This window comes from Echiichthys vipera, assembly GCF_963691815.1.
Source record: "Echiichthys vipera genome assembly, chromosome: X".
Classification (NCBI taxonomy): Eukaryota; Metazoa; Chordata; class Actinopteri; order Perciformes; family Trachinidae; genus Echiichthys; species Echiichthys vipera.
The window spans coordinates 36,919,459-36,933,038 of record NC_139825.1 but is presented as its reverse complement, the minus strand read 5'-3'; the positions used below and the strand labels follow the sequence as shown (position 1 = coordinate 36,933,038).

Here is a 13,580-nt window from a genome sequence, read left to right as displayed (position 1 = left end):
AAAGAGCATCACCAAAGAGGCCGCTAGTAACAATGTTTCTCTAATCTTACGGATTATGACTTCACGCAATATTGTCATTGAGGGCGCACTCACACTGTCCATCCGTACCGTGCCCTGTGCTTTAGGGTTCCTTTTCCCCCCGTGGCCTGCCTATACGTCATCACGCCGTAACACATCACACGCATTCAGTGACGTCATCGCGATGCGTCGCTTTGTTTACAAATCTTTCCATAGACCTCTGAGTTTTTGGGCGTCTTGTCCAACTATTTTTTTAATATTTTCGTCTGACCAAATCTGTAGTAAACACTCCACCTCCGCATCACATCAAAGTGAACCTTTCGCCGTCATTGTTTTAAATGTCCGCGCATGGTCCTTTTTTCTATGTCCGAACAGGCGCACATAAAATTACGTCAGAACCGCCGTAGGCCTCGTGCTCGTACACATGCGCACGCTCATGCTCGTACATGTGCAAACATGCTTTACAAAAACCCACCTCTCCCAAACGGTCTGTGGCCGGCAAGCGTGCCGCACCTAGGCGCAGTATGGTTGCACTCACACTGGTCAAACTAACTAGATTTTAGCCATGAAACATGTTTGGGCACGGTACGGATGGACAGTGTGAGTGCGCCCTGAGACAATTTTAATATCGGACAACCATAGTGTGCAGGCAAGAAGAAAGAGGGTCAGCTACTTCCTTAAATTGTCCATTATGGGTGGCCTAAAGACACACAGTCATTTAAATAATCCACCATCTGCCACACTAGCCAAACAGCTTCTTAATATGTATAAATCAATCATCATTTTCATGTCCTGGTCCATGTCAGTACTGGACATCGGTTGGGATTTCTTTAGATACTCCTTCTATTAAATACAATATGTTCACTCCAGGTGCTGATCAGTAGACAGCCTGATATTTCATGTCGGCCCTTTATGACTGCCAAGTAGCCAAAAATATTACAGATAGCGTTATCTACTAAATCGACACTTCCCTAAGTAATTACCTTCCCCTCATTCATCAGTGCAGCACTTCTCTCAGGGCCCTGCCATTCACACTGTTCTGCCTTTGAAGCATTTAAAATAATGTCGTTTTCATCAAGATAAGTGTACACAAAGAAAGCATGAACTGGATTAAAGCTTATGTAACAGCTCCAAGAGGTGTTGTTGCTTGTATGCCAGTGATGAACCAACCACACATGAGTCCTGAGTTAACTCTCTTAAAAACTGCTCACATTGTTGACCTCATCTTTTTTTTTCTTTCTCAGGAATTGTGACTCATCTGTACTGTAAGTTTGCAGAATTTTAAACCAACCAAAATAATAAAATAAAAAAACTTTTAAGTAAAGCGCATAGCCAGTCAGTTGTTTTCATTCCTCTTTATTTTTATTTTGTCAGTCTTCCTTTAGCTCGCTCTATTGTGATTGACCAAACTAATCCCAACCTATGTAGCTCACTCATGTCTGTGACGGCTCATGATAATCAGTCTAACTTTGAGCTAACTTTGTTTTATACAAACACTTCACAAGTTTATGATTGGCTCAAGGATCAGACTAAATCAAATAGCCTTCCATTGTAATTTACTATCATGCATTACTGTATATGATAGTAAATGTTATATATACATATATATAACATGTATGTCTCTGAGACTGGGGTGGTGGTTCCTCTGTTGAAAAAGGGGGACCAGAGGTCGTGTGCTAATTACAGGGGTATCACACTACTCAGCCTCCCTGGTAAAGTCTATTCCAAGGTGCTGGAAAGGAGGGTTTGTCCTATAGTCGAACCTCAGATTGAAGAGGCACAATGCGGATTATGTCCTGGACGTGGAACAATGGACCAGCTCTTCACTCAAGCAAGGATCCTGGAGGGGGCCTGGGAGTATGCCCATCCAGTCTACATTTGTTTTGTGGATCTGGAGAAGGCATATGACCGGGTCCCTCAGGAGATACTGTGGGAGGTGCTGCGGGAGTATGGGGTGAGGGGGTCACTTCTTTGGGCCATCCAATCTCTGTACACCCAAAGCGAAAGCTGTGTCCAGATCCTCGGCAGTAAGTCAGATTTGTTCCAGATAGGGGTTGGCCTCCGCCAGGGGTGCTCTTTGTAATCAATCCTGTTCGTGATTTTCATGGAGAGGTTATCGAGGCGTAGTCGTGGTGGGGAGGGGTTGCAGTTCGGTGGGCTGAGGATCTCGTCTCTGCTTTTTGCAGATGATGTGGTCCTGATGGCATCGTTCATAAGTGACCTTCAGCACTCACTGGATCAGATCACAGCCCAGTGTGAAATGGCTGGGATGAGGATCAGCACCTCTAAATCTGAGGCCATGGCTCTCAGCAGGAAACCGGTGGATTGCTTACTCCAGGTAGGGAATGAGTCCTTACCCCAAGTGAAGGAGTTCAAGTACCTCGGGATCTTGTTCACGAGTGATGGGACGATGGAGCATGAGTTTGGCCCGAGAATCGGAGCAGCAGGGGCGGTGTTGCAGTCGCTAAACCGCACCGTTGTGACGAAAAGAGAGCAGAGCCGGAAGGCAAAGCTCTTGATCTACCGGTCAATCTTCGTTCCTACCCTCACCTATGGTCATGAAAGCTGGGTCATGACCGAAAGAATGAGGTCGTGGGTACAAGCGGCCGAAATGGGTTTTCTCAGGAGGGTGGCTGGAGTCTCCCTTAGAGATAGGGTGATACGTTCAGCCATCCGTGAGGAACTTGATGTAGAGGCACTGCTTCTTTGGGTTGAAAGGAGCCAGTTGAGGTGGTTTGGGCATCTAGTAAGGATGCCCCCTGGGCGCCTCCCTAGGGAGGTGTTCCAGGCACGTCCAGCTGGGAGGAGGCCTAGGGGAAGACCCAGGACTAGGGCGAGAGATTATATCTCCACACTGGCCTGGGAACGCCTTTGGATCCCCCAGTTAGAGCTGGTTAATGTGGCCCAGGAAAGGGAAGTTTGGGGTCCCCTGCTAAAGCTGCTGCCCCTGCGACCCGACCCTGGATAAGCGGTTGAAGATGAGATGAGAGATGATTACTGTATATGGAATAACCTTATATTAGCTGCTGGAGGAAGAACATTGATGAACAATACATGGCAGTGTCAAGGTATAAATAACTTAGGGCAGATTGTGAAGGATGGGTATTTGGAACCCTTTAGGGATGGGCGTGAGTGATCGATTCCTCAAGAAGTCCTAGTTTCAAATAAACTTGATTGGTAAACAGCGGCACTTCAGTTTTTTTGTGTGACGTGTGTGCGCAGGCAGCACCTCTGGTTTTTGCGCTTGACCCCAAGACACAAACACCTTCAATTTTTGTATCCTGCGCTCTGCCTCACCATCTGAGAGAAGTTCTGTGACCTAAATGACGTGGTTACCATGTAGCGGAGCGCATGTTCTCCACTCTGGGACTAACCATTAACAGAATGCAAACACGCATTTAATTACATTTTTGTAAGGAAACAATCCACAAAGCTTCATCAGTTGAAGTCTCTTGGATGAGGGGTTAAACGTCTTCCTAGACAAATAACCAAGTCCAGGTGCTTTTGACTGAAATTGCTTTGGGGATAACGATGACCTGGACAAATGAGAATATTCACTGGTGCAAGGAAACAATGTTTTGAAGTTGTGGCTGTGAAAAAATAACTCCTTAAAGGGTAACTGTGACTGTTTTGATTGAGAATCAGCCATAGGTGTTGGGTAGGCTGGATTGCTGTGCATAATTATTCCTGCAGGAAGATGCGTTGCATTCTAAAAATAGAGTTGGAATAAGGAGTACTCGATTGGCCCTTGAGGAATCAATGCGGTCACTGTGCTTAATAGAGATCTGGACAACAAATTAATGGGGATTGTCTGGGGAAGGAGAGTAGTTTCTGTATGATATAAACTGTTGCCCATTGCCTCGTATGAGCTTATCCTTCATTAAACATTGATGGGAGAGGGACTCCACCTTCGGTATATTCATCAGCGTTTTTTCTTTTGTCATATGATTGAAATCAAAACTATCACTAAAGAAGGTTAAACCCAATTTTCTGTTTTGATGAACTTTGTGCCATATGACCTGATATGAGTGTATTAAGGGCGCACTCACACTGTCCTTCTGGCCGGGGCCAAAACCGTTTTTTCAGCTTAAGCCTAGTACCTTTAAGCAGTGTGAGTGCACCTGTTCCGCGCATAACTGCGGCCAGCGGGCCGTCCAAGAGGTGGGCTTTAGCAGAGCCGTTTGCACATGTACGAGCACGAGCGTGCGCACGTGTACGAGCACGAGCCCTACGGCAGTAGCGCTATGTCCGCCTGTTCGGACATGTAAATAGAAGGACGGACCATGCGCGGACATTTAACAACAACAACAATGGCGGTGAAAGGTTCGCGTTGATGTGATGCGGAGGTGGAGGGTTTACTGCAGATTTGGTCCGATGAAAATATTCAAAAACAGTCGACAAGACGCACAAAAACTCCGAGGTCTGTGGAAAGATTTGTAAACAAAGCCACACACACCCGATCAATGCGTGTGACGTGTTACGGCGTGATGGCGTATGGACAGCAAGAAGCATTGGCCAGCCCTGGCAGTGTGAGTACAAACGGGGCTGGGGCGCGGGGGGAGAGGGAGGGGGCCAAGGACCCTAAAGCCCGGGTCGCGGTGCGGAAGGACAGTGTGAGTACGCCCTAAGTTGGCTAGAAAGTTATAAAAATTGCTTTATATGAGGACTGTGTACCTGTTGCTGCCGATGCCTGAATGCTTTTCAGTATTGCACTCATCTCTTTTTATATAGCTCTGCTAGCGATGAATGCCCATTACCCTTCAGTAATTGTTTTGTACAAATATACATCAGGGTGTGCTTTAGGCTCTCTGTTGGCCAGAGAGTTGGCTTTTGACCTGTTGTGAGGATTACAACCCAATGATAGGCGATGGGGCGAAGACTCAACTTTACCTCTCAGACTGTTTACCAAACGGCCATATTGTCTAGTAGCTTTTAGAATATAGGCCTTTCCACGCCAACTCTATATTTTTCATCCAAACTTTTTGCACATTTAAAAATAAATATGACGTTGTGTCAGTCACGTTTAGGCACAGTCTGAAATTATTACAGGCTTTATTTTTTTGCCTTTTTTGCATCAGTCAAAAGCTCTCAGAGCCACCGTACATGCAGACATCATTATCCAAAGTGGAATCTGAAAAGCTGATTCACCTTGTCTCCCAGCACAAAGCCGTTTACGAAAAAAAAAGTAAACAATACAGAGATGCTGAATTTAAAGATATATTGTGGCAGGCGACTGCACAACTGATCGCAAAACAAAGATATACGAGAGATTATGCAGTAGTGATTTTGTTCTAGCGATAGCTTCTTGCTATGTCATTTATTATCCTAATTTTGGATATCTACGTAGAAGTAAAAAATCACATTAAGTACTTGACAACTAATTTTTCCTCATATCGCAGCAAATAGAATAAAACAGATCTGACTCACTGTGTAAGGTTTCTGTGCACAACCATTTTGTATGGAACAAAGGATTTTTTTTTAATTCAAGCAAAAGATACAGACTTGGCTTGCAAAGGCCTTAATTATTGTTCATTAAACAAGTCACTTATTACCTTAATGTTTGTAAACATGGGCCTGTATTCAGTTTTTCCTTGTCCATCCAAACAACTGTGATTTCAAGTATAGAATAAACAACAATTAAAATACAGTCTAGAAATACTTCAATTCATCTATTTTTTTTTGATAAAGAAACAAAATTCCATCAATCAAATATTTAGAGCTTTGATATTTGAAGACAATACTTTTTGTTAAAAGCATAGCAGTCAGTGTTTTTTGGGGTATTCCACCAGGTTGGTTGACATTTCAAGTGCAGTGTGAGCCTGAAAGCTTCTAAATCAGACATTGACAATGTGATAAGTAGCAATTTGACCATAATTAGATTTTTGTATCATATCATGTCTGTGTGATGTGCTGTGATTTAATTGTGTTTGTATCGTATAATGCCAACCAGTGCAGAATGCTCTTCTGTACTACTACAATCTCAATCATCTTATTAAACGCACGCACACACACACACACACACACACACACACACACACACACACACACACACACACAAACACACACACACACACACACACACACACACACACACACACACACATACACATACACATACACACACACACATATAGTTCCCATGGAAACAGGATTCAGGGCCTAATATGACTGGTTGTTTGCCCAAGACAACTAAAAATGGCCTCAGCAGCCATGCAAAGATTGGGGATAAATCATTTGGATAATACATAATGGGACATGTACAAATCTAGAACGTGAAAAGATGTTTGTTTTTTTGCCTGAAGCAGCATTGTTACTGAATTTAGATCAAGACATTTTCATATTCATCTGATAAATTCTCAAATTTTTCTATTTGTGTGACATATCTCCTCTCTTTTTTCCGTCGTGTCGGCATACAGCACTGCCAGTAATGTTGACACTCACTGTAATGGAAACACACATTCAGAATCAAACACACACACACATTCGGACACTTTCCAGCGGTGCTGCCCTTCAGTACCCTAATGTGTGTCTGAGGTCCAGATGGCGTAGTGGTAGGAGGGCTGATTCACAGTGCTAGCTGCAGAGCTTGCAGTCTAAGTTTTGGCTAGCCCTGGCTGGTTGGAGAGGGAGAGTCTGGAGCCAGCTACCCCTCTGAGTGACAATGGCAAGTGAACAATTCACGGCTATGCACTCAGCATCTAGCTTAGCTGTGGCTGCAGGATAAACTTGTGTATATCTTTTTGTGGGAGCCAAACCATGTGGCCGTTTGACACTTCGCTGTGAATAATAAATGTGTCATTTTGTCTCTTGTTATGTTCTCATGTCTGCAAGCCTGGATTTTTACTTGTTTTGATGCAGTTACCACATGCTTCCCCGTTTGTGTCCGCAATGACAGGAAGCAAGCTGAACAAGGACCTGAAACATTATCTGAGCCAGCGCTTCCAGAAATCCTCGCCTGACCACGAACTGCAGCAGACCATCCGAGACAACCTCTACCGCCACGCAGTGCCTTGTGAGTTTGTGACCATTTTACACCTCACCCTGTTATTTCTTTTTCTCATTTTCATTTTCATCAGCTGCTCTACTGTCTCCTCCATATCCTGGCATTTATATTTTATCCATTTTTTCAGTTCACTATGTTTGTGTGACTTCCCACAAAACATCATTGTTGCCCCAAAAATAATTGTCAGTTATTTTGTGAACATCGCCACAAAAAGCCTCTTAGGTGAGGTGAGTGTACGCCACTCTCAGCTCCAGGTATGATCAGTTTTAGGTCCGTGTGATGATTGAGTAGTAAAGCTGCCTCACACAGACACTTTGGATGGTTATCTTATTAAGCCTGATTGTTTCAGTCTAATCCAAGCATGGTTCCACTTGCCTTTTGACCAATATTGGCCGTGCAGTTTGCCAGGCTGATTACTTCACTCCACTTATACCCGCCTTGGAACTAACCTCATGTTAATCGGTTTTTATCATACATCATCCCTCTTCATCCTGAAATGGACTTCTCCGCCTGCCTCTCAAGCTGATATCAAGCAGTGAGTAGTAACAAAAGTCAGCCACTCCCCGCAGTCCATCCATTAGTCAGCATGGTGTTTGCTTTACTAATATTGTCTGACTTGTTCCTCCATTTGAGGAAAAGTCTGGTGACTCCAAAATGAATGGGCTAGTAGTATTTAATGTCAACAGGATCAATGGCACCACTAATTATAGGCTCTGTGGCTTCATCCAAGTCCTTCACTCTCTATCAAGAACCCGTATCTCCTCTACCAGAGCCTGCTGGGTCATCCAGGAATGGAGGCTAGCATCTTTGACTGTTTTTTCCTCCTGACTGTAGATACAGCAGATATCTAAAGCTTTTTTGATGCTGCATAGTTCTCTTGTAGCTGCTGCTTAAATGCTGCAATAGATATTTGAAGTGTGTAATTCTTCTCTGCTATGAAATGAAACCCTTGAAGATGCTGTTGGTGCTAAGGATCTGGCATTAACGCCATACTAATGGAGCAGTGAACGCAGCAACTGTGCAATTTAACAGTTACTGCTGAAAGATGTGAGACTGATGAACAATGCTGCAAGAGCTAATGTTTTTAACATCTATGATTTGCATATAAAACCAAAATCAGCTGCATGGACCAATCAGAGCCTGGCTCATCGTTGTCATGATACCTGAGTGGGACGACTCGCTTATGGAGATGGAGAAAGAGGGAGAAGAGAGGGGAAGAGAAACAAGTTGATAAAAAGGTGCAACTGCAGAACTTATTGGTCTTTATGCAAGTTCCGTGAATCATTTTTGTCTACTTCCTTCACACCGTTTTAACTATGGTGCAGCGGCCTCAAGTCTTTTACTGGTTAGTCTGTACACTTTAGACATATCACATCGTACCTTCTACAATAAACACATATTTGGAGTCAGAAACACTTTTTTGCACATTTACACATTTTTCACCACCATCTATTCTCCAAAGCCCTAGCATATTGGATTGTTTTGCTTTGCAGTTAATTTCAGATTCGAAAGGGAGTAATTCTCATTTCCCCAAACCCATGTTTTTCTCAATCGTTGGTGTTTCAATTAGTTTATTTATTGCCCTCTCGTGCAAATTACTATGTGTATTTGGGCGGCTTGTTTAAGGGACTTTATCTACATTACCTCCACTGCCATATGTCAGCCAGACACTCGTGGAGGGTGGGTGTCTGGCCAAAATGGCCATTTTAATCACTGAGTGGTCTATGGCAAACTAGTAAAAATCCTGGTGTTGTTAAACAAAGCGTGAAGGTGTTCCCCAGGCCCCCAGGACCATAAAGTTTTTTGTTGTTATGCACTCGTAGAAGAGTGTGATACTCCCACTGGAATATTCAATTTGCAAATATATTTTTTTTTTTCTTTGTGTTATGGGAGGACACGTTACAGTCCATGAATAATACTCCCTCTTGCCCTTCACACTCACATAATAATAAAAGACAGCAATTGTTTAGGGTAGCATGTTTATTTATGTAGTGTTAATGCATAAGTGAGATGGATTTGCTGTGACTTTTTTGGCCTGTGATTGTGAGAGGTCAGTGTGTGTCAATGCTGACGTATTTTCAAAGGTGATCTGAAGCACTGTCCGTGCGTGTGCATGTGTAGGTGTGATTAATGCACAGCAGGCAGGTCGAGAAACAGGTGTGTGTGTGTGTGTGTGTGTGTGTGTGTGTGTGTGTGTGTGTGTGTGTGTGTGTGTGTGTGTGTGTGTGTGTGTGTGTGTGTGTGTGTGTGTGTGTGTGTGTGTGTGTGTGTGTGTGTGTGTGTGTGTGTGTGTGTGTGTGTGTGTGTGTGTGTGTGTGTGTGTGTGTGTGTGTGTGTGTGTGTGTGTGTGTGTGTGTGTGTGTGTGTGTGTGTGTGTGTGTGTGTGTGTGTGTGTGTGTGTGTGTGTGTGGGGGGGGCTTTTCCTGCCTCTACATCAGGCAAAAATGATAACTGGGCTCAACCAACTTTCATGCACATTCACATGACTCCTTCTGGTGCAGTTGGACAGGTGCACCTAATAAAGTCATATACTACAAAAAAGTCAGAGAAATAACCAACACAATGTAAAATTAATTTGGAGAATCAGTATCCATCGGGTAGTGAAATTCACCAGACTTGTTCAGGTAGTTCTCTTAAGATGTACATGTTAAAAAGTTGGTTGTCAACAGAAACTAGCCTCCTCACTGACATCTCCAAAAAGTCAGTTGTTTCCCATAACCCTGTTAAAATTTGAAGTACAGCACTCTCACCCTCCCCCATCTGCTGAGGCATCCGTCGGCTTGCCTTGTGGTCACCCTATCCGCACGTTCAGCATTCCCAATCTCCCATTATCCCCACCAAACCTCCACCCCCTCTATCCTGCTCTCATTCCTGACCCCCCAACTAATGACATCGCTGCCTCGTCCTCTCGCTGCCATTGCTGCTCCCTCTCTCCCTCTGTATCGCTCTCTCTCTTTCAGTCTCATTTATCCTGCCGGTTGATCGGAGCAGTTGCAAGAAGAAGAAGAAGAAGAAAAAGAAGAAGAGACTTGTACCTGATTTTAAAGCTCAGCTTTCTGTATCTACGAGCCTTAAAAAAGGGAGCTCTGGTCTCTCCTGCATTTAGGCAAGTAGCAGTATTGTCTGCTGTGGTTGTTGTGATGCTGTTGGTTTGGGGTTTTGCTTCTCAAATGAGAGAGGGTCTGAAGAGAGATCGTGTTCACGTGCGTGTGTGTGATGAATTGCGAGGTTAGCAGCACAGACGATTTGACGACCCGTATATAGGCTAAGAGGACGGCTCAGAGGGAGGTGGGGGCTGAAGCCGCGGGGATGGAGATGGGGGTGGGGTGGAGGTTGGGTGGGTTGGTGGGGGGAGGGGGGGGGCAAGAAGGGGGGATGGGTGGAGAGGAAAGAGACCGAATGGAGAGATGCAAAAAAACTCACACACTCAAATCACCGCTGGCTCGAGCTAGCCAGTCAAGCTAACATAAACATATGTACACATGTATGACTTAAGATTATACGGGACTTCACTGTATCTGATTTGGGCATGTTTCTGCCTGTGTGTGTCTTTAAAAGCAGCATTTCAGGTGCTGGTTTGGTTGCACCCACAGATGCAATCACATTGTGTCACCTGAACAAAAGAAATGTGCCACTCCTAAACAGCAGAAGGAGGAAAACAATGAGGATAAAAGAAACCTAAAGGAATATTTTGAGGTCAAGAACTTCAGACTCACTACTATCAGGCAGGAAGAGGATGTATGTCAGTCAAATTGTCTGCATGTGTCCGCTGTTTGACATGCATTACTCAAGGGATGTTGTTTTTGTCTTGTAAGACTTGTCCTTCCAGTGACAGATCCTTCCTGTTAGACCAGTTTTCAGTTGAATTTATTGCATTGGACTTCATCCTACGCCTGACATGAAGGCTACAGTTGGGTACAACTATTGTATTAAAACAGCTAATCTAGACTTGGGAGCAGTTGATACATCCATGGACTGACTCGCCGTTGACCTGTGGACACTGTAAAAGTAAGGAGGCACTCTCAGTGAGACAACTTTATGAGCCATTTGCTGACTGTTAGGCTACTGATACATACTGTCATGGGCCTGTTTTCCTTCATGCATTGTTATATAATATTTCCTGTTTTTTATTAGCTGGAAGAAACAAATTGTATGTCTATATTGTTGAACTTGAAGGAATAGTTTGGAATTCTGGTGGAAACGCTTATTCACTTTCTTGAATAGAAGATTGACACATGTCCTGTGAAACACAGCTAGAGCCGGGAGTTTGTGCTTTGTTCCATTTTCCTTGCAAGTCGGAGCTGGGAATAACATCACACATGATATATATGTATATTCCTACAGCTTTCACTGCTGTTGATGCTGGGAGCAGCCATGTTGGATTTTGAGGTCAGGATTGGGGAGGTTCTCCTGACCTTTTGATTCTGAAACGCTATTTCAGGGGGTGTTCCAGTTCCAGATGGAACTTCTAAACTTTCCGCTTCAAATGGAACGCACTTAGTAAATTAGTGTATTTTGACAAAATGTTAAGTTGACATATATCCCTAGTTTTGCTGTCCTTCCTCTATAAATGTGTTCCAAATATTGTTATATACGGGCCATACCAGAATCAGTTTTATTAAATTTGAACTAGAAGATCCCACCAGGCTGCGGGTTAAGGGAGGTTGTGAAGGAAACAAAGGGAGCTGAATTGAAGTTGTTTTTTTGCAGAGCTAGCAGCATTAGAAGAAGTCAAGGAATGCTGTCAGACAGAATGAATGATGGGTGGAGTCCCCCAGATTCATTACCCCCCCCCCCCCCCGACCCACCCACACACACTTGCGCACAATGTATTGTATGTACACACATACTCGATCACTGACACTGTTGCACACAAATGCAGAAAAAGTAGGCATAGAGGTAGTCAAGCCTTTGATTCAGTAGAGGCAGTAGGCTATAGGATCTATGTGCCTCTCTGAGTTTGAGTCTATTTTGACAAATGGAAATATTTTGGGCCCCGCCTAAAAGCTGTATCAATGTAAAAGAAATTGTGGAGAGTATGGGAGAGCATCTGGACGAGCTGATGCATGGGATGAATGTCAGCTCATTGTCTTCTGCAACAGCCTGGTCCCTCCCTCTCTTTATAGACTGTGCACAGGCCACACAACATGCATGTTGGACACACAGCGGCAGCTGAAGCACAGGAGTACAAAATGAGTAATATTTCATGTAGACTTTTTATCTATTAAATTAGAATAGAACATGTTGTATTGTGATATATATTGTTATCGAGTAGGGCTGGGCATTAATTACGATTAATTAATTACAGAAAAAATAATACGACAAAAAAATAATGCAATTAATCGCAATTTATCTTTGCACTCAGTGCGTACGATGCTCATTGCACCTGCCCGGCCCGTAATACTGACGCACAGGACGCAACACGAGAGAAATGAAACCGATGAGAAGTGGGATGAGTTGTTGCTGGGTTCAGTGGGCGGACATTTGAGTTCTAAGAAACAACCAAGTGGAGACATGGACAAGGGATCGGCTGTGTAAAAATTGTCCAAGAAAGAATTCACCTCCACCGGAGCTCTTCAGCCTCCACTCCCACCCCAATGCAGAACATGTCGCAGCTAACGTTAGCACAGACAACGCTCCTAGGTCATTAGTTGATGGATCATTTATATTTGTCAGAAACATGCAAGCTCCTCCTGTTAAATTAATAAAAAGTCCTCCAGCCTCTCAAACGCAGCGTAATGGTTAAAGCTAATAACGCAGTAACATTAACATTATGTGGTCAATAATAAACCTATAACTTTAACTTTCCATTAGCTGACATTAATAATTAACGAGTATTTCTCTTGTTTAACGGCATTAGCCAGCAGGCACCATCGGCAAGAAAACACTTTTCAATATATGTAATTTAATGAACGCCAATCTAAAAGTTAACCTCTCACAAAGCTAACATTAGTAACAAGGTAACATTGATAGTTTATGCAGCTGAGCTTAACACAGATGTTGTGCCTGAAGTTATTAAAGACAATATGACAAAGGGTAATGTAACTGCTGCAGTGGCAGCAGGTGACATGCTCTCCGTGTCATCTCTGTGGAGAGAAGGACTTTTTGCTCCTGATGTTAATGCTCCAAAAAGTACATAAAGATTGTGCATGAGTCTTAAATCTCGAGTCCCCATCTCTGCTGGACAGACAGCTAGAAATGCTCTACAGCGACACTAGCGGCAGGTGGACCTAATAGCTCTTCCTGCAAAGCAAACAAACGGGGGAGGAAAGGGGCAGCTAACAGAGTGCCTGGGGGATTTGAATGGGACTAAACTATGTTTAAACTAAACTATGTTTCGATCCTTAGGGCCAAAAAAGTATAATTTCTGTGGAAAGAAAATATCGATTCATATAGCAGAATCGATAAAATCCTACAGCCCTAATGCATACTACATCATACTACATCTTAATTTTGTGAGTTTGTCTGCTTAGTATAAAGTAGGGATTTGGATGCATTTAAGTAGTATCTGACGGAGAATGGCACATTAAACGACCTTTGACCCTCTTCTCTTTTGCAT

General features: G+C 43.5%; 1 protein-coding gene across 5 annotated transcripts in view; it reads left to right on the top strand.

Moving 5' to 3' along the window:
* The window catches only part of magi1b (membrane associated guanylate kinase, WW and PDZ domain containing 1b), a 158,200-nt gene that overhangs the window by 68,784 nt on the left and 75,836 nt on the right, over positions 1-13,580 (top strand). For all 5 annotated transcript variants that reach the window (XM_083939096.1, XM_083939097.1, XM_083939095.1 and 2 more), the window contains exon 2: positions 6,914-7,030. In XM_083939096.1, coding sequence (XP_083795222.1) covers positions 6,914-7,030 — 117 coding nt within the window. The remainder of the gene's footprint in view (positions 1-6,913; positions 7,031-13,580) is intronic.